An 18,643-nucleotide genomic window follows, 5' to 3' on the forward strand; every position below is an offset into this window, starting at 1 on the left:
ATAGCAAGTATCTGAGGTGGGATTTGCACTCAGGTCTATCCTGATTCAGAGGCTGACCCTCTATCCACCATACTTTACTGCCCTTTCTCATGTCCAGTTTGAGTCACTTGAATTTGCTTGAATTCAATAATTTATAAACTATTTAGGGCTGAAAAAGTAGAAATTTGTATATATTTGCCTACTGATAAACAACAGATATTCTCTCTTGCTACTCTTCTATAAAATGTGTATGATACTTGCACTTCATAGGATTGTCAACTGAAAAAATTATGAGGAAAAGCTTAGAAATTCTTAAAGCATCGTATAAATGTCAGCTATTCTTTTCTTTTCTTTTCCTATACCAAGCACCAGGGTGCTGGTCAGTATGTACTCAGGACTTGTTAGTTTTAAAAAATACAGCAGACCAGGAATCACCTTGATCATTAAGCTATCTTATGTCCTAGAACACTCAATAGAATTTGACTTAATTTAGCAAACATTTATTAAGTGCCTACTATGAGCAAAGTACTCTGCTTAGCTCAGAAGAACCCTATTAAGGGTTTTATTTTGGGTTTACTTGCAACTTTTCTCCCTGAGCTTTAATAAACTCAGTAGCTGAACCAATTATTGAAGATGCAAATTTCATATTATTGCACTCATCATTTTGAAATACTATGAAATGCACATATAAAAGATTTTAATGTACTATTTATGTATCCCATTATGAATATAGAAAACCATCTGTTTTTGCAAGAATTGTTGTCCCTAAAGATGGAGACTCAAAAATCTAAATAGCCAGCAAACAAATGCAACACAGTATGGAGGTCAGAGAGAATTTTTACAAACTGTATAACAATGGATTTTTTTTTATTCCCCAAGGACCATGCTCATTATCTTTAGACATTTATTTCTGCTTAGTTAGAATCTCAACCTACCTATTGACGATAACACAGGCTACTCAATTAAAAAATGTGCAGTTTGCCCAAAAAAGCAGAATTTGTACCAAATGAAGGTTTATTTCCTAGCAAAATCTATTATCTCTCACCCAGTTCCTTATCTGGTCCCATTCTGAATACTATGTTTCTAGCACCCTCGTGTGGTTTAATTGCAGTAGTTTCTGAAACACTCAAGATCTGGTCCATGAAACCAAAAAGTGGTAGAATGGACTGTAAGTCAATATGATGCTTAAACTGGCATCATAAACCAAGAAAGAAAAGCTCAAGTCAGCAAAACTCAGAGACGAATTTATGACCTTGGTCCTGAATTTATTGCTCTCTATTGTTCATTGTATATGATCACTGGAAAAAGTTAGAGATTTCGTGTGTGTGTGTGTATGTGTGTACATATATATAAAACTATACATATACACAAATATATTTATGTATAAAAATACATATGTATACAAATCTGTGCATACATAAACATGCATACCCATACATGTATATTTATAGAATTGCTTCTAAAATTATAGCCACTCTAAATCTAGGAGAATAAGAAGCACAAATCTGCATAATAAGACATTGACTTTTTAAATAGCTGCCCAAGTCAAAAAGGAGAGAAAGACAATGTTTTAGTGAAAAAGAGATTTTCATTACTACAACTAGGCACAGAAGGGTCCAACTAGTAGGCTCTGTTTCCCAAATGGCTCAGCAACTTGGGTTTGGGAATCTTTCCAAGGCTCTTGACAACTCCTTAAGTGGACTTTCTATATTACTTCAAATCAGCTAAGATCGACAAGAACAATTTATCCTGAGAGAATTATTTCTCTCTGTAAACATGCCACAAGGCTAGTAGAAAAGCCATTCTGGCACATCAGAGGAAACAGTTCGGGACAATGTCTGAGGGGAGAAGATGAAGACCCTAAGAAGTAACTGCCCCTGAGAAGACCAAAGGTAGCTGTTTAGAACCTGCAGTTGGTTTTGCTGCACCGGTATCACCCCAAAATGTCTCTCTATGCAAAAAAAAAGAGATTTAAACTAAATTCGTTATGTAAGTAGCAACTGGCATTGTCTGGGTATTCCTGAAGGAGCACCAGAAGGGTACTAATGGACATCCCTGAACTGTAAATGGAATTTTAAAAATAATTGGCCTTGAAGTAGAGAAAAATGTTAATGAATTCTAAGAGCAAGTGGTAAAATGTCTATTAATGGAAGCTGGAATGTAGCCCATTTACAAGCTGAAGCTAGCGGTCATGATTCCCAACGAAATATTAGCAGACACAAAAGGAGGTATTTATTCTGAAAGATATACCAAGGCATGAGCTATCATTAAAAGAGGTCTGGGAGAAGGATTAATGGCAGGTAAGTCAATTTCTCCAAAGCAAGAAAATTATCTACTCAGTCATAGAAGAGTAGAACTTAAAGAAGTATAATCTATAACAAGGTCACTGTAATAGTATATAAATAAACTAATTAGATCCCCTTTAACCAGATATATGTATACTTCTATATCACACATTTTTTTCAAGTAAAGCAAATGATGATACTAGAGAAGAGAGTCACCATCTATGCTGGGATGAGGTTTAAAAAATTATTAATATATATAACAAATAATTTCTTCCATGCTGAGGATAACTTAAAGGAAAAAAAAAAAGAAGTTCCTCAATTATTTTGTGGCCCCCGCTGCTGTGCACCACTGAGCTCACTACTAGTTGGGTAATGTGCCAAGACAAACTGGGAGACATCTGTGGTGGCCGAGAACAAGGCTGCCTTACCTGTTTAGTCCTTTTAGATTCTTTTCCATGTTGATAATATCCCGCATCTTAAACAAGAACCATTTGTCAATGGATGTGAGTTTGACGATCTCATCCAGGGGCATGTTGTCATCTATGGCCTGCCAAAGGAAAAAAGAAGTGTCTACTTTGACAAACACTTCACAGAAGTCTAGCAAGCATCCCTGGCCATGTTATTTAGATTCCCTGGGGCGATAGCCTGAGCTCTGAACCATAAAACTGGCATCACTGAAGTTCTTCCCAATAAGCCCAAAGACTTTGTCAATTGCATCTGCAAATAGGATTTAGTGTTAGTTTAAAAAATTCCTGGGAAAATCTCATGAAAATGGCTCAATCTCCCTAGAATTATCCTCCTAAACCCAGCATCACTCTCAAGGCCTGGGAAAATTCACCTTAAAAAAAGCCAAAGGTTTGCCACTCTCATCACTAGTTGGAAACTGTGGGATCAACATAATATTATTTTAGTTTATTCATTGAGGAAATTTTCTAAGCTTGTTCCTTCAGACAGACATACCATTAATTTATGTTTTTTTTTCTTTTTATTCAAATTAACATGACCCCTATATTGGGAAATGGTAGCCTATAAAATCCTGTGTTAAACTAAAATAGTGAAAAATAATACCTTAAAAGACTTTTTCAAGGTTTTATAATGAAGATTATAGTGAAGATTGAAAAAAAGCATTTTTCCTCAAAAACCATATGAGACAGGTAGTGCAAGTATCAGTATCTCCATTTTTTCTAAGGGAAAACTGAGGCTGAGATATGACATATCTTGGTCAAGGACATAAAGTTAATAAGCATAACAGAAAGGATTTAAACCCAGATCTTCTCACTATAGTTCAGTTCAAATGCTGCTTCCAACATGACACCTTTCCTGATTTCTCCCTGCTGCTAATGCTATTGCTTTCTTCATCACCTTTATTGTTTTTGCTTACATGTAATATACATACAATGTATTTTATGTATTTGTATGTGCATGACTCTTTTACATAATGGAAACTTTTCAGGGTTAGAGGATGATTCATTTTTATCTCCATACCCTATCAAAGAGCCTGAATTATCGTAGATGGTTAATAAATGGTTCTTGATTGATCAATTATGTGATACAAACAAAATGAAAGAAAAAGTAAGCTGAAATTGAAATCCAAATTTTAGCCTTCTTGATTAGATGGTGTCTTTAAGGTTCTCTAAAGATGTTTAGTTTCTACTTTTATTATTTTAAAACAAATCTCTCCATATTCAGTTGGGAAAAAAACAATCTGATGTTATCCCCAATGCAATATATTCCAGTTTTCTACAAGGTTTTGTTAGTCCCCAAGGAAAATGAGATGCACATATCACTTTAAATTATGCAATTTTCTTTTCTCTTCATGTATTTTTTTCTCTTTAAAGCCACATTTCAAGATCCAAATTTGTAATATATCCAATTATTTTCCATTTGTAAATAATATATGTATAAAATTTATTTATTATATTCCAATTATAAATATAATACTGAATCATTGTGCATCATTAAGTAGAAAATATAATTTTATATTCTATATAAAATATTATTTCCATCATTTAATTCTCTTATTCCTAACAGAAATGACAATGAAAATGAATATTAGAAAGTAGAATATGTGATCTTTTTTCTCTAAAAGTTCCAATTAACAAGAACATTCCATTCTACTTCTAATTATTACATCCTTCTGCTAATATCCTCATTTTTTATTTTGTCAAAAATAGTAGATAGGTTCCTCAAAACTTAACCTTTCTGAGTATCCTGACAACCAAAATTAGTCAATTGAAAAGCATTTAATAAGGAATTGTACTAAGCATTAGAAATATAAATAAAAATGGAAACTATTCCTTGCCCTCAAGGAGTTTATATTCTAAAGGTAGAGCAATCTCCTTTTCATAAATATTCAATCAGATCCCAATTGTGACACTGTAAGGTAAAAAGAACCTCCTATTAATATAGCACTCCTTTTGGCAAAGGACTGTAACAACAAAGTGATTTGTGGGTCATTACAACATAAGTAGGAATAGCCATTTGGCAAGTCCCAATTACACTGCTGGACAGAAATCCAGATACTAGCTAAGCCTTGCCACTTCTTGGTTCTGATGTGCCATGGCATTAGAGTGATTGTTACCCCCAACCATTCTGAAACTGTGTTAGTGTTTTCAGAATCGGAAATGATGCCCTGCATGCCCCTAAACCAGGAGAGATGGTTGATCCAGTCATCTTGCAATGACTGTAGCAAAGAAGCCTTTAAGCAAGTTGCCCTTTCCTGAGACTCATGAAAGCCAGGGAAGATTTACACACTCTCTTTACTCCTTTTTTCTTCCTTTCTGCTTTTCTCTTCCCTTCAGCTCTCCTCAGGCCTTAAATTCTTTGTCAAAATCATCAAGTTCCTGGTAGCAATAGAAATAAACAGTCATGATGACCTCTAACAAACAGAAATGAGCTCCTTCCTCGGTAGGCTAGCAGCCAATAATTTATACCACAGTCCTTTTCTCTTCTTAATGGAATATCAGGTACATAGTGCAGTGGAAAGCCTCCACTCCCCTACTCACATTCAGCTAAGAATCCTCACCTTTGAGGAGGACTATAGATTTGATCTTTAGGTCCCCAGCCCAAAAGGCATCTTTAGGAACTTCCTATTTTTACCCATTCTACTGAGATAGCCCAGGAGCAAGCCTGCTGAGCCTAAGAAAAGTCTCTTTGGCTGAAAGAATGGGACCCATAAATATACAGAGAATTTACCAGGAGATGGTTTAAAGTATGTTATAGTAAAGTTTCCTTTCATATATGGGTGAAACTAAAGGGCTATGGTGGTCCCTTTTAATCCTCAAATTTTGTCATGTGGGGAGGGGAGGGGAGAAAGAACAGAAAATAAAGAAGGTGAAATGAGGGCTTTGAGGAGTTATTTCTCCTTATCACAATGTCATTAATTATCTTAGTCCTGTAAAACCTTGACACCAGATCAGCATAATAACACATTGATCCATTTACTTAGTAAAAGACACCAATCCTTCTCCTTTTCACTTAAAAATCAGATGATTTTGCATTTAAGAGATCTAAAGGAGAGGAAATGGAAGGAGGAATGCAACTTATATGTAATTAAAAAAGGAACAAATCCTTCCTCCTTTTCCCCTCTTCTACTCATCCCCTAAGGCTTATAAGTGACACAAAACTGCCCCTAGCTTCCAAACCATAAAGAGTGTCTTTTAATTCCTACAAAGGTAAATTACAAAGGCTAACTCTCCCTTTAAAGATGAATTTCATATTCTCATCACTTCAGCACTATGCACACATGGGCACATACAGTGGTAAAGAGGGGCTTCGGAGCTCAAATGTGGTTTGATACTCTTCGAGGATTAATGTTCACTTTTTCTTAAATGTCAAAAAGACATTCTGGGATTTCTGACCAAACAGATCCCAGCTGCCTGAGTCACCTTTTATAGAATCAGAATTTCCAAACTACAAGCACAGTAAACATGAAGAAAGATTAATATGGTACTTGATTTGCATAAAAAGGGGGCTACTGGGTGAAAGGGTGAACCAATTTAAGTTTTTGTTTGTTTGTTTTAACAGAGTCCATTTTTTAAAAAAGGAAACAGAATAAGAATAAACAGAATAATTTTGGCTATGCAGAGTCTTGAAGAGAAGAAAATTCCCCACTGAAACTATCCAAGTAGGGGAAAACCTAATATGTCCTAAAATGGGGTTGAAAAAATGGAGATACCAGAAACAAGGCACCAGAGTTTAATGGTCCTGGATTCCTTTCTTTGCCTCATCTGCTACTTGTCAGTGTTCCTAAAGAATTGGACTGTGATATAGAAGGTCAGTCTGAGGGCAACACCTTTTAAGTGGTGCCTTTAAATTGATCCTATTTTCTAAAATGCAACACTGACTGTTTTCAAAGGTTAAGTAAAAGGATTGTTTAGAAATAATGAATAGTCAATAAAACCCATCTCTGTTTAACCATATACCTATATATGCATGTTAACAAATCGAGATGAATTTCCTGCAAAGAAAAGGACATTCCTTCTATGCAACGGTAACATGTCACTAAAGCTAAACAAAGACAAGTGATTTTTCTATTAACTATAGAATTCTCTGATGAGTTCTGTCACTCAGAATTATTATGTTAAAGTATCAAATATTGGTTTGGGAAACCACAAAAGTTTTCTTTTTAAACAGTGAAAAAATAATTTTCAATTCCCAACCATCTCTTTCTTCATTACCTTGGCTATGGCATAGATACGTGTGCTGGAAGGTTCTGCAAGCTCTGTCCTGAGATCCAGATTAGATGGCCAATCTTTATTCATTGGTAAACGGGAGGTGAAGCCATCAACAGATGGGTGACACATTCTCAGAGCCTTCTGGAAACTCTCTTCAAAGGTACGCCCAATAGCCATCACCTGGAACAAACAGAGGTTTAAGAATTTCATGTTAATGTAAAAACTGAACACATGTCTCATTTTTCAGTTCAATTCCACAGGAATTTATTAAATACCTATGCATGAGAAAGACACCAAGTATAAAAGGACTAGGAAAAAGTTAGCATCTTCAAGGAATTGCCATTCTATGGGGAGGAGGTGCCACTTAGACCCTTCCATCCAGAAGCAGAGAGTTATAGAGAGGGCTTCAAGAGAAAAGAGATTTGGAATAGCTACTGTGGAAAGTAATTGTCAACAAGAGAGAAATATTTTTAATTTAATCTTCAGCAGGGAGGACCCAGGGGATCCGGGACGACAGATCTGTATTGAGTTCAATTGTCAGAGAACAAAGGGTTTACGTTGCAGGGCAAGTAAAAAATCAGTATGGGTGGAAATATTCCATTATTTGGTGATGGCTCATCAAAGTAGGGTTCATGCCTACCTACTGTGGCTCCAATATGAAGTTCACTGTGAAAGGGAGTGTTTAATTTGTGACACAAGGAAGAACAATCTTGCTTCTACTTTGAATATATTTTCTCACATTTCTCCTCCCTGTTCATATTTGTGTTTTATGTATATTTATATATATATATATATATATATATATATTGCATTGGAACAAAACCTTTTATTGCTTAGAAATTCAGCTATACTTGCCAAGGACCATGGTTTTAAAGTAAGGTAGAGGCTGAAGCTTTTATATAAGTTCATATGCAATAAAATTACCATTGTCATCCTGATGTCTTTTTCAGTAGGAATAATGGAAGAGAAGTGACCTCTCAACCAACAAAACTATTTCTATGCAATGACCTTTGTGGGTCCAACATCTCATTTGTTCCCATCTTTTTAAGGATAAATGATCAGAGATTGATCCTCCAATCAGATGTAAAACATGTCAAATATTCCCTTTGGTATCTCTCAAGAAGGAAATTACAGTATTTGTTTATGTAGTTCAGAGTATAGAAAGGAGAGAAGTAACTGGAAATATGAGGAGGTATTATGTGTGCTTAATTTAAGGAAAAACTTCCTAACAATTAGTCACCCTAAATTTGCAAGTGATACAGTAGAGAATTAGACCTGGAAACAGGAGAATTTGCCTTCCTAAGTTCAAATCTATCCTCAAATAGCTATATGACCCTAGGCAAGCCACTTAACCCTGATTGCCTCAGTTTCCTTATGTGTGGAATGAGCTAGGGAAGAAAATGGCAAATGGTGCCAGTAACTTTGAAAAAAAAAAAACCAAATGGGATCACACAGTTGGACACAACTGAAAAACAAATAACAAAATTAAATTAATTGCTTCATGAGACAGTTAAATTCTCTTTCATTAGACAATGTGAAGTCAGTTGTCAGAAATGTTTTAAAAGGGATTCCTATTTAGATAGTATCCTAGAAAGACTTTGACGTATCTTCCAGTTTTAAGACTTGACGTTCCTATGAGTCTATGATCTGTTGGGAAGCAAAGTGGTACAGTTTGAAAGAGGACTCTGAAAGGATCTGAAGAAAGATCAAGATCAGAATCAATGTAGTGATTAAGGAAATGGAGTGGAATTTGAAGCCCAATCTTCCTAATTATAAATATAGTAATCTATCTAATAATATTCCCTAATCTGTAAGAAAGTAGGGTATACCTAATGCAAATATCAACAATATGGAAATAGTTCTTGATCAATGATACATGTAAAACCCAGTGGAATTGCACATCAGCTATGGGGTGGGGGAGGGAAAGAACATGAATCATGTAACCATGGAAAAATATTCTAAATTAATTAATTAATATTTTTCAATTCAAAAAAATGAATAATTTTTTAAAAAAGAAAGTAGGATATAAGGAAAAGAGTGCTAAATTTAGAGTTGGGGACCTTAGTTCAAATTCTGTGTATCCTTGGGCAAAATATTTAACCTTGAAAGAACTCAATTTCCTTCTGCCTAAAATGAAGGGATTGTACTAAATGATCTCTAAGGCTTTTTCATTCAGACATTTTTTAGGAATTTCTTAACTTGCTCATATGGCACTCTCCACATTCAGAGATCACTGATCCTCATGATAATTCTTTCAGATGGTTTGGTTTTTAAAATGAGAACGTGTAACACAATAACAGTGTAACTCAGATCATCTCTCGACTTGTCAGGTGGTCATACATAAGACGAGACAGTGTTCATAGATTTTCTAGCTAATCAGAGAAAGGACTTGCAGCCGTCTGCTTGAAATGAAACACCATCCATTACTTATGTGTTGCTATAAAATAAAGACATTTTTATAACCTCTATTAAAATTTTTACTCAGTTTTAATCTTTCGTTGCTAAGGTATGATTATAGAGTAAAATAATGATACAAGTTCTACAATCCACATGCAAAATTGAGTCTGATTACTTTATCCTTGCTCTGTTTATAAAGGCATAGAGACCCTTTATAAAAGGAATCATATGTGTATAACACCATTACAAGTATGCAATCATAAACAACCATACAATTTGGTATGTTTTGCTAAGATTTTACTATTAGAATATAACTCTTGCAAATTATATTCTATTTCATAACTGTGCTATTTTAGATGCTAGCATTAAAAATTCCATTGAATTGCACTTAATTATTTGTTACATAAAAATATATCACCTATCTAAAATGACATAATAGCACTGTGAATGGGGGGAAAGAAAAAATAAAACCTAGGAATCAATTAAATATAGATTAAAAATTATTTTATCTAGAGCAAAAAAGTATCAACCAAAGACTAATTTTATTATAGTCTTGAGTCTTATTTCAAATTATATATTTTCATAATGCTAATGTACATACATATAGAATGAGTATTTAATCAATATTTATACTATCATTTTAATAAAGAATTTTTATACGAAAAGCAATATTGGTAAAATCATGAACTTCAGAGACTAATGGAGTCAGAAAGGATCTTGGAGATTATCTTATTCAAACCTTTTATAAAGATGAAGAAACTGAAGCCCTTGGTGAAGAAGCACCAAATCTGAAGTTATACCAGTGATCAACAGAGATTCCAACCCATGTCCTCGGATGATAGATAAATCCTCTCTTTCTGCCATCTCTCAGATATCACAGGACTTAGTTATTTACTGCCAGAGAGAGCATGACTGGCAAATTTATGCTAGTCAGTTGCTGAGAGTGTGAGAATCATGGTGGCATACATATGGAAAAAAATCACTGAACTAAGAATCAGGAGACAATGGGATTGTCTACAGTTCTGTTGCTAACTCTATTCCTCAATTTCCTCAACTGTCAAAAGAGGGGACTTAATTAAATTAACTGTAAATCTGTTATCTCTAAAATTCTATAGTTTTATGAAAAAAACATTTTCTCAATAAGATTTAAAAAGTAAGTTCTAATCGTTTGTAAATAGTAATTACTAAGTTATTCCTAAATAAATAATAGCTAGGAATTCTTAATTAGTGGTCACTAAAACTTTTAAAATTACATTTGATAGCTGTATTTTTATATAATTGATTTCCTTCATATTGCTATATAGTTTAGGCATTTAAAAACATTATTCTGAGAATGGGTTCATTGATTACACAAAACTGCTAAAAGATTCAATTATACACAAAAAAGTGTCAGGAATTCCAGTTATAGATCAAATAGATCTTACTCAAAGTTAGTTTTTGTCTTCAAATTCCTGAGTAATTACATTAATTTAATTTATCAGAAGAGTAAGAGGGCATATAGCTAATAAAATATTATTTATAGTTAATTATAATAGAAGAAACTAGGTATACTACAATAGATAAAAGTTCAGGATCTGGAATCAGGAAAGGCAGTCAGACACTCTGTCTCAGTTTCTTTATCTATAAAATGGGGATAATAATATCACCTAGTACCCAGAAAGTTGTGAGTAATCAATGAGATATTTTGTAAAATGTCATGCAAAACTTAAAGAATCATTTAAATGCCAGCTATTATCATCATTATTATATTTGAGAAATAAGTGGCTAATTGACTGAATAATAAATTATTATTGCTTCATTTTTTCCTATTGAAGTCAGTTGGAATTGGCAATATTATTTATAGATGTCTATAAATGTTCATTTTTAAGTCACACTTTCCTCCCAAGTTCTGAGGCCTAGAGAGACACTCTACTGGGTCTATGATGACATTTGACGGCAGAATTCTTGCTTTACAATAAGAACTAAATATTCTGTTTCTAATGGTGACGGACACCTAACCCTGTGGATCAACGAACCAAAGCTTCTTCCCATATTTCTAAGCCTTTTTAGCCAACCCACAATGACCCTATTTATCTGATTCTAAAAATCGTTATGTAAAAATACAACAATTGAACCATGTCTTTCTCTACACCTTTAAAGAGCTTTCAAATAGAATATTAAAAGTGTTCACTAAAGAAATTCTTGCCTAGACTGGAATGATGAAAAATAATGAAGGCAAATGTGAAAACCTCAGATAATGACCCAAAAGTGAACATGTTGAAATTCTCCATGACCTTTCCTTTTAAGAACCTGGGCTTTGGGCTTCATGAAAAGATGTTCTTATCAAATTTACACCATCTAGTTGTTTCTGGTCATACTGAAAACATTTATCAGCAAGTCTTTTATGATGGTAGTTCCGATCTTGATTAGAGTCAGAGAATATGATTCCCTCATAAGAAAAAAATTCAAACAATCAAACAAAAATGTACAACTCATAAAACAATTTTAAATACAAAACACTCCTAATCTGTCATTGCTATAAAATCCTCCATTCATATTACAAACACCAAGGAAACCCATAGCTACATAAAGAGTAATCAAATTCTCCTTTGCAGATAAAATTAACACTACTAGGCATTGGTGAAGTCTATGGTTTTTCTCTTGTTTTTCAAGTGGTGATGATGGCTTCACACTGCTCCATCCATATTCCCTCCCATAGTTCTTTCTGAGACCAATGAGGTGCGTTTGCATGACAGCAGACAGCTTTTAAATTTAATTAGAACCATGGAAGAAATCAAAACCAACAGGTTTTCATGGAAAAATTAGTTCATGATCTCGATTTCATCTATTGCTTCCAACCAATAAAAGGAATTCTTATTCCAAACTCTATAGAATCCTGTTCTTTCCAAAATTAGAACTAAACTAAAACTTAAAACAGAATGGAAAAACACTTTAAAAACCTCAAAAGTCAGAGTCTGACGGCATCATTTCCCTTCCTCTATCAAGAAGAAACTAAAACGGCCAAAAGCCGTGTCTACTTACTTAGGATGTTTGAAATCAAACACTCAACTCTGACCTCTTTGCAAATGACTCCCACGTCTCTATCACCCGTGGGCTGAGAGGATCATAGCACTTGCAATTGAAGGAGACATTTAAAAACCTTATGGAATGTCCTCATTTTAGAGGGGAGAAAACCGAAGCCTGGGGAGGTAAAATGAATAGCTAACAAGCTGCGGAGGTGGGCTTCGAACCCAATTCCAACCCTGACCTCTCTTCTGAGATATACTGATTCCTATGTCCAACTACCTGCTAGACACTGCTACCAGAACATTGTAGCACTACCAACACAAGATAATCAAGCTAAATTCATCTTTTCCCCCCCAAAAAAAAATTGCTTCCTTCCAATGTCTTTATTTCTTTCTAATTTACCACTATTTATCCAGACTCCCCTATTCCAATCCTTTGGGTTTTCTTTGACTATCCCTTCCTCTCAATTTCCCAAATATAATCTGTCAGATCCTGTCAGTTCTATTTCAAAAGTATCTCTCTCTTCTTTTCTCTTCTCACAAATGTCAATCTAAGATATGTCCTCTGTGCTATACATCTGGACTATTGCAATTATCTCCTAATAAGTTTTCCTACTTTCCTTCTCTCCTATTTCTATTCCGTGTTTCTTTCATTCACTGAGGCCAAATTTATCTTCCTCTTGCAGGGATAGGGTCATATTGAGTAAGGATCACAGGATATAAGATTTAGAACTAAATGGGATTTCTCATTTTAGAAATAACAAAGAGGTCACAGACGTAATAGGTATAGCTAGGAATTGAGCCCACGTCCTCTGACTCCAAATTCAGTGTTCTTTCCATTATATTATCCTAATTGGAACTCCATTTCCTAGAACTTAAGCCTTTCTCTTCTCCAATATTACCCTTTTTTCCAGCTTTAACTTCCCTTCACACTATCATCTAGACAAAGTAATGTATTCTCTGTCCCCCCATAAATACATCTTAAAATTTCCTGCCTCTATGCCTTTGCTCATGTAGTTTCACTAGAAAAATTTTCCTCTCATTCCTGTTAGAATTCTAACTGAACTCAAATGCCCCCTTCTTGTCAAAATTATTTCTCATGTCCTCTTTTCCCTTGAAACTCAGACAGCACTTTGTTTTGGATATCTACTCTCCTACCTTAACATTGCATTTATGTTCTTCAATGTCTTATCTTTCTACTCCATGAAGACAGGCACTGGGGAGGCATTAAATAATCTTTAAATATTTGTTCCTTCCTGAGCACCTAATAAGATACTCTTTGAAGTACTTAGTTTTAAAATTGAATTAAAAATTATAAAATATTTAAATGATTCCAAAATGATATGGGAAATTGCTGGTGAAATTCTATACTCTGTGTTTCTTTTAGAGTATTTAGAGCTGTAAGAAAACTTTAGAAATAACCTACACCAAATCTCCCTTAGGAAACCTGGTCCAGAAAGTTAACGTGACAGAATAGAAAGATTATCCTTCTCTGATTCCTAGATCACCCCTCCTTCCTGCCTCTTATCTTAATAGTTTTAAGTTCATAGATCAAAGGGGCCTTTAAAGGGCCTCTAGTCCAACTCTCTAATTTTTCAGAGGAGGAAAATGAAACTCAGGGAGGTGTCGCTTTTCCAAAGTCATATAGAGAGTCATTAGAGACATTATTTGAACCTAGCAGGTTCACTGACTTCAGGGAACATGTTCTTTCTATCGTGCAACTGTTATTATTTTCACTCATTGAACATCATATATAAAAATAGTTCAAAAGGACTTTGAAATTCCTTGAGCATCCAGAATGTTCCTGAAGTTTTACTGTTTATAGCAATGAGAAAAATGTTCGGCACACCCGAAATGCCAAAAGAAGTTAACTCTTAAAAAGGAATGTGGCTATCGAGGGAATGATAAAGGAACTATTATCCTTTTCTCTCTCCAAAGTATTTACTTGTCAAACCATGTTAAAAGTTTCATTATTCTCCAGAGCTCCATATAAAAATGAGAACAAAAAATAAATAAACAAGATACTCACTTCTCCTACACTTTTCATAGAACTACCAATTCTGCTGGAGGTTCCATGGAAACGGTCAAGATCCCAACGAGGAATTTTGGTAACCATATAGTCCAGGCTAGGCTCAAAACAGGCTGAAGTCTTCCCAGATACAACATTCTTGATTTCTGGTAAAGGAATTCCTAGGGCAATTTTTGCAGCAATGAATGCCAATGGGTATCTAGAGGAGAAAAGTCAAGCAATATTTTGTTAAATTCTTGTTTCACCACTACATATTTAAAAAAATCAATTCAAAATGCAAATCTGTATCTTATAGAATTATTATGTTGATTCCATGTCAGAGTTACCTATGATTCTGTTTTCTATAGAGTATTTTGGTTAAGATTTTTTTTCAGAGATCTTGAGATATGACAAAGTATATAGTTCACATAAAATATTCACCTCTCTTTAACTCAGTGTGTGTTTTATCATTCTGCATCTTCTCAACCCCAAGCAAACAGATGCCCTATTCCTCTAACCAACAAGGTGCTCATGGAGGCACTTCTTAGTGACTTACTCCAAAGCAGAAATTGTCAAGGTGTTTTGAAAAAAGAGTAGGAATGATGACACTGAGGGAGACAGGGTAGGAAGAAAGAGCTGTCAGATAAACAATGACTGGGAGTATGAAGGATGTGAGGAGTGAAGAATATTCCATCTCTAAATCAACATCTAAGATAATTCTATCTATAAATCAACGTAAGGCAACTTGCTAAGTCCAAACCAAAAAAAAAAAAAAAAGAATATTTAGTCTCCTCAGCTGTATCAAAATTATCTTTTTTAAGTGGCTAAAGAGTTTTAAAGAACAACAAGTAGAATCAAAAGATTTTAGAACTCAAATGACCATTAGAGATAAAAAATATTTAGTCTCCTCAGCTATGTCAAAACTATCTTTTTTAAGTGGCTGAAGAGTTTTAAAGAACAACAGGTAGAATAAAAAGATTTTAGAACTCAAATGACCATTAGAGATACTAGACTTTAGGACCAAAAGGAGCCACAGAAATTATCTAGTTGGATTTCCTTAATTTCTAAATGAAAAAACTGAAGCCATCAATAAGGAGAACCAAGTGGCCCAAAGTCACAAATCTAGTAAGTGACAAAGCCAGAATTAGAACCTAGGTCTCTAGGACTCATGGCAGGTGGCAAATACTAAGTGCTTATTGATTGATTGATTGATTGATTAAGCCTAACCCCAAATTCCTCCTACTATATAACCCAGAGCACTTTATAGGCAAATATATACAAAAATGCTCGATGAGATCTACATGACAACAGCAGTAGGCAAAATTAATTTGCTTTCTAATCACACTTATTGTGTATTGTTATACTAAGATATCTGTCAAACTCTTCCAGTTGCTACAGCTGTTTAGTCATTGGGGTTTGTAGGGTGTATGTGTGCGTGTTTTATCTGTGGAAAAATCCCCATGCCATTCGGTTTTGCAGCAGATTTGCTACCCTCCCCTCCACACACCCCAAAGGCACGATGCTGGGTTTCTATGATGTCATTTGCCTACATCTTGCTACAGGGCTTCCCAATCTACAGAAAGTCAGCTAAGGACTGAAATTAAGGACTAATTTGCACTTTTCAACGGCATCTGCAAAGCACAATTAAGAAACAGATTTGGAGCAGACTGCTTTGACCACCCAGATTTTGATTAGTTTATGATTAGCTGACAGACAAAGTGCCCTAGCTGTACCATTTGCTTCAGTCTGGCATCAGACTCATTAATAACCGTGTCCTCAGGGTTCCACAGATGATTTGCAGCCAACGTACAGAAATGGAGGAGATAGTTTGTAAATACAGCACAGTCTGCCCCTGGCAGTGAGTTTTCCATTTATAGTCTTGAAATGGGGCACCTGCCCTGGGACAAACCCATCCTCATCCATCCTGGACTTACCCTGTGGCCTTGGAGGCTAAGGCAGAGCTTCGGGAGAGCCGGGCGTTCACTTCAATGATGCAGTACTCCATGGAGGTAGGATGCAGGGCAAACTGGATGTTGCATTCCCCGACAATGCCCAAGTGTCGGACGACATTGATCGAAGTCTGTCGGAGCATCTGAAACTCTGCATTGGAGAGGGTCTGGGCAGGAGCCACGACCACCGAATCACCTGCAGAGTCAAGGAACAAGCCTTCATTGAGGGCAGCAACTGATGGCCTGGCTCACCTATTTCATAATTTGCTTTCACGAAACAAGACAGACATTATCCCCAAGGTCCATTCAGGAAAAGTCTAAATAGAGAGATTTCCAGGCAATATCTACCATCTCCAATGTGGCTCCCTGGAAAAGGCACAAATATCTTTGGAGAGATTTTTAAATATTTCCATGTGGAAATAAGCAAAAAAAAATCCACTGAAAATAACTAATTTGATAGTCTCTCAGGATTCAGTGTGAAATAAGGGCAACTGAATTCTAGTCCTATTTCTGCTGTTTATTAGCTACATGATCCTGTATCAGTCCCTGAGCCTCAGTTTCTACAATTATAAAATGGGGATAATAATATCTGACTGCTTATTTATCTTACATACCTTCCTAAACAAATGTAATGTACTATTACTGCTTCCTTATCTGGCCAAAAATAATAGCCTCTGGAAGATAAAAAGAATCACAGTCCTTTGAAAAATCTCATGCCTTCAGACAATTCCATTATACACATTTCTCTACCTGTATGGACTCCCATGGCATCAACATTTTCCATGTTACAGACTGTGACGCAGTTGTCTGCTGAATCTCGTACAACTTCATATTCTATCTCTTTCCAGCCCGTGACTGATCTCTCCACCAGAATTTGGTTGGTCATTGCAAATGCCTAGAAATAAGAATTTTTGAAAGGGATTGAAAAGAATAAAGAAAAGAAAGTTAGAATGTTGTTGTTTTTTTTTTTAAATGAAAATATGTGTTGAGGTATTGGTAATGGCGGTGATAGTTTTCTAATCCACTAGTTAGAACTTTTGTAAGATTTGGCAGCTGTTCTGGATCCAATCCTGGTCAACATCAGCTTCTCCAGCCCAGTTAAATGTCATTCCCAACACTTAGGAAAAGCACAGGGTGTCAGGAAAATCAGAGCAATGCTCAAAATAACATCTAGCCATGAATATGCTTGATTTACATTATTGAGAGTTGCCATTCAAATTGCTGATATGGCGTTAAATCAACCTAATTTTTAAAAAGGAGAAAATAATTGAGCAATCAGGCATAGGAAAATGAAATTATTTCAGTAGTTAGTCTTCTGTGAAACTGGAGAATGTGACAAATATAAACAAATGTGGAAAAATAAGTCTGGAAACGCTAACTTCTCCTCTAAAGAGTAGCTCCACTGCCTATGAGAGAGTCCAACAATAAGTAAAGGTCAGGTAATGGTGACATGCAATGTAGAATGTGGATAATAAATGTAGTGATCACAAACAGAAACATCTTTCAATCAACCCTCCAAAAACCACCCTGTAAAAATTAAGAATTGCTCTAGAAATATATGGCATGACTGTCCTGCTGCTAAGTCAGGATTTTGCATTACAGTGGCATGTGCCTTAGGCTGTAAAGCCTGAGTAGACACATAAATGAGTGTAATTGTTATAATTATTTCAAGTTTACTAAGTAATCACAGTCAGCAAGTCTGAAGCAAAAATGTGTCAGTTAGGACACTTAGCTCCTGCAAAGACAGGACATACCAAAATGCCCATTTCCCTTTGTCTGTGACAGAAAATGATAGGATGTTCAAGTTAGAATGGACCTTGAAGGTCATACAGTCTAGGCTCTCCTTAAAACATGTACTTAATTAAGAGTTAAAAAGGGAAAGGAAAGCCTCAATGGCAATGGCATTTAATCCTGCAAGTCTCTGGGATCATTTAACCCAGAGAAGCATTAAGCTGCAATTTTTTTTCCTGAACTCTCTTGGCACTTTTTCCATTTATTTTGCACTTTTGCAAAGAGCCTGGTATGGAATAAACACATAATATATGTTGTTCAATTGGTCAGATGATAGGATTAGTATTTTAAAGGGGAAGCTGGTGTTTTCAGATGTATTTTTCATTATCTATCTGTACCTGTGTTTTCCAAGTTAATGGAAGAACAAGAACTAAATTATTTCACCTGCCCACATGCTACTGCTCATTTGTTTTTCTCCTTCTCATGTGAGTTTAACTTAAACCTCATTTAAATGACAAATGCTTGAAACAAAAAGAAGATATACTTATCAAAAGATGCCTTGTAATGAAGTAGAAACTATACTAATGGTCTATAAGATTTCAGGCAAGTCCCA

General features: G+C 35.2%; 1 protein-coding gene across 1 annotated transcript in view; it reads right to left on the minus strand.

Annotated features, from left to right (window-relative positions):
• CPS1 (carbamoyl-phosphate synthase 1) overlaps nucleotides 1-18,643 on the minus strand; it is a 148,442-nt gene that overhangs the window by 68,909 nt on the left and 60,890 nt on the right. The window contains exons 17-21 of the mRNA XM_001369228.5: nucleotides 17,050-17,194; nucleotides 16,285-16,495; nucleotides 14,372-14,570; nucleotides 6,944-7,120; nucleotides 2,693-2,811 (exon numbers count right to left, since the gene is read on the minus strand). Coding sequence (XP_001369265.1) covers nucleotides 2,693-2,811; nucleotides 6,944-7,120; nucleotides 14,372-14,570; nucleotides 16,285-16,495; nucleotides 17,050-17,194 — 851 coding nt within the window. The remainder of the gene's footprint in view (nucleotides 1-2,692; nucleotides 2,812-6,943; nucleotides 7,121-14,371; nucleotides 14,571-16,284; nucleotides 16,496-17,049; nucleotides 17,195-18,643) is intronic.

This window comes from Monodelphis domestica, chromosome 8 (assembly GCF_027887165.1).
Source record: "Monodelphis domestica isolate mMonDom1 chromosome 8, mMonDom1.pri, whole genome shotgun sequence".
In the NCBI taxonomy this organism is placed as follows: Eukaryota; Metazoa; Chordata; class Mammalia; order Didelphimorphia; family Didelphidae; genus Monodelphis; species Monodelphis domestica.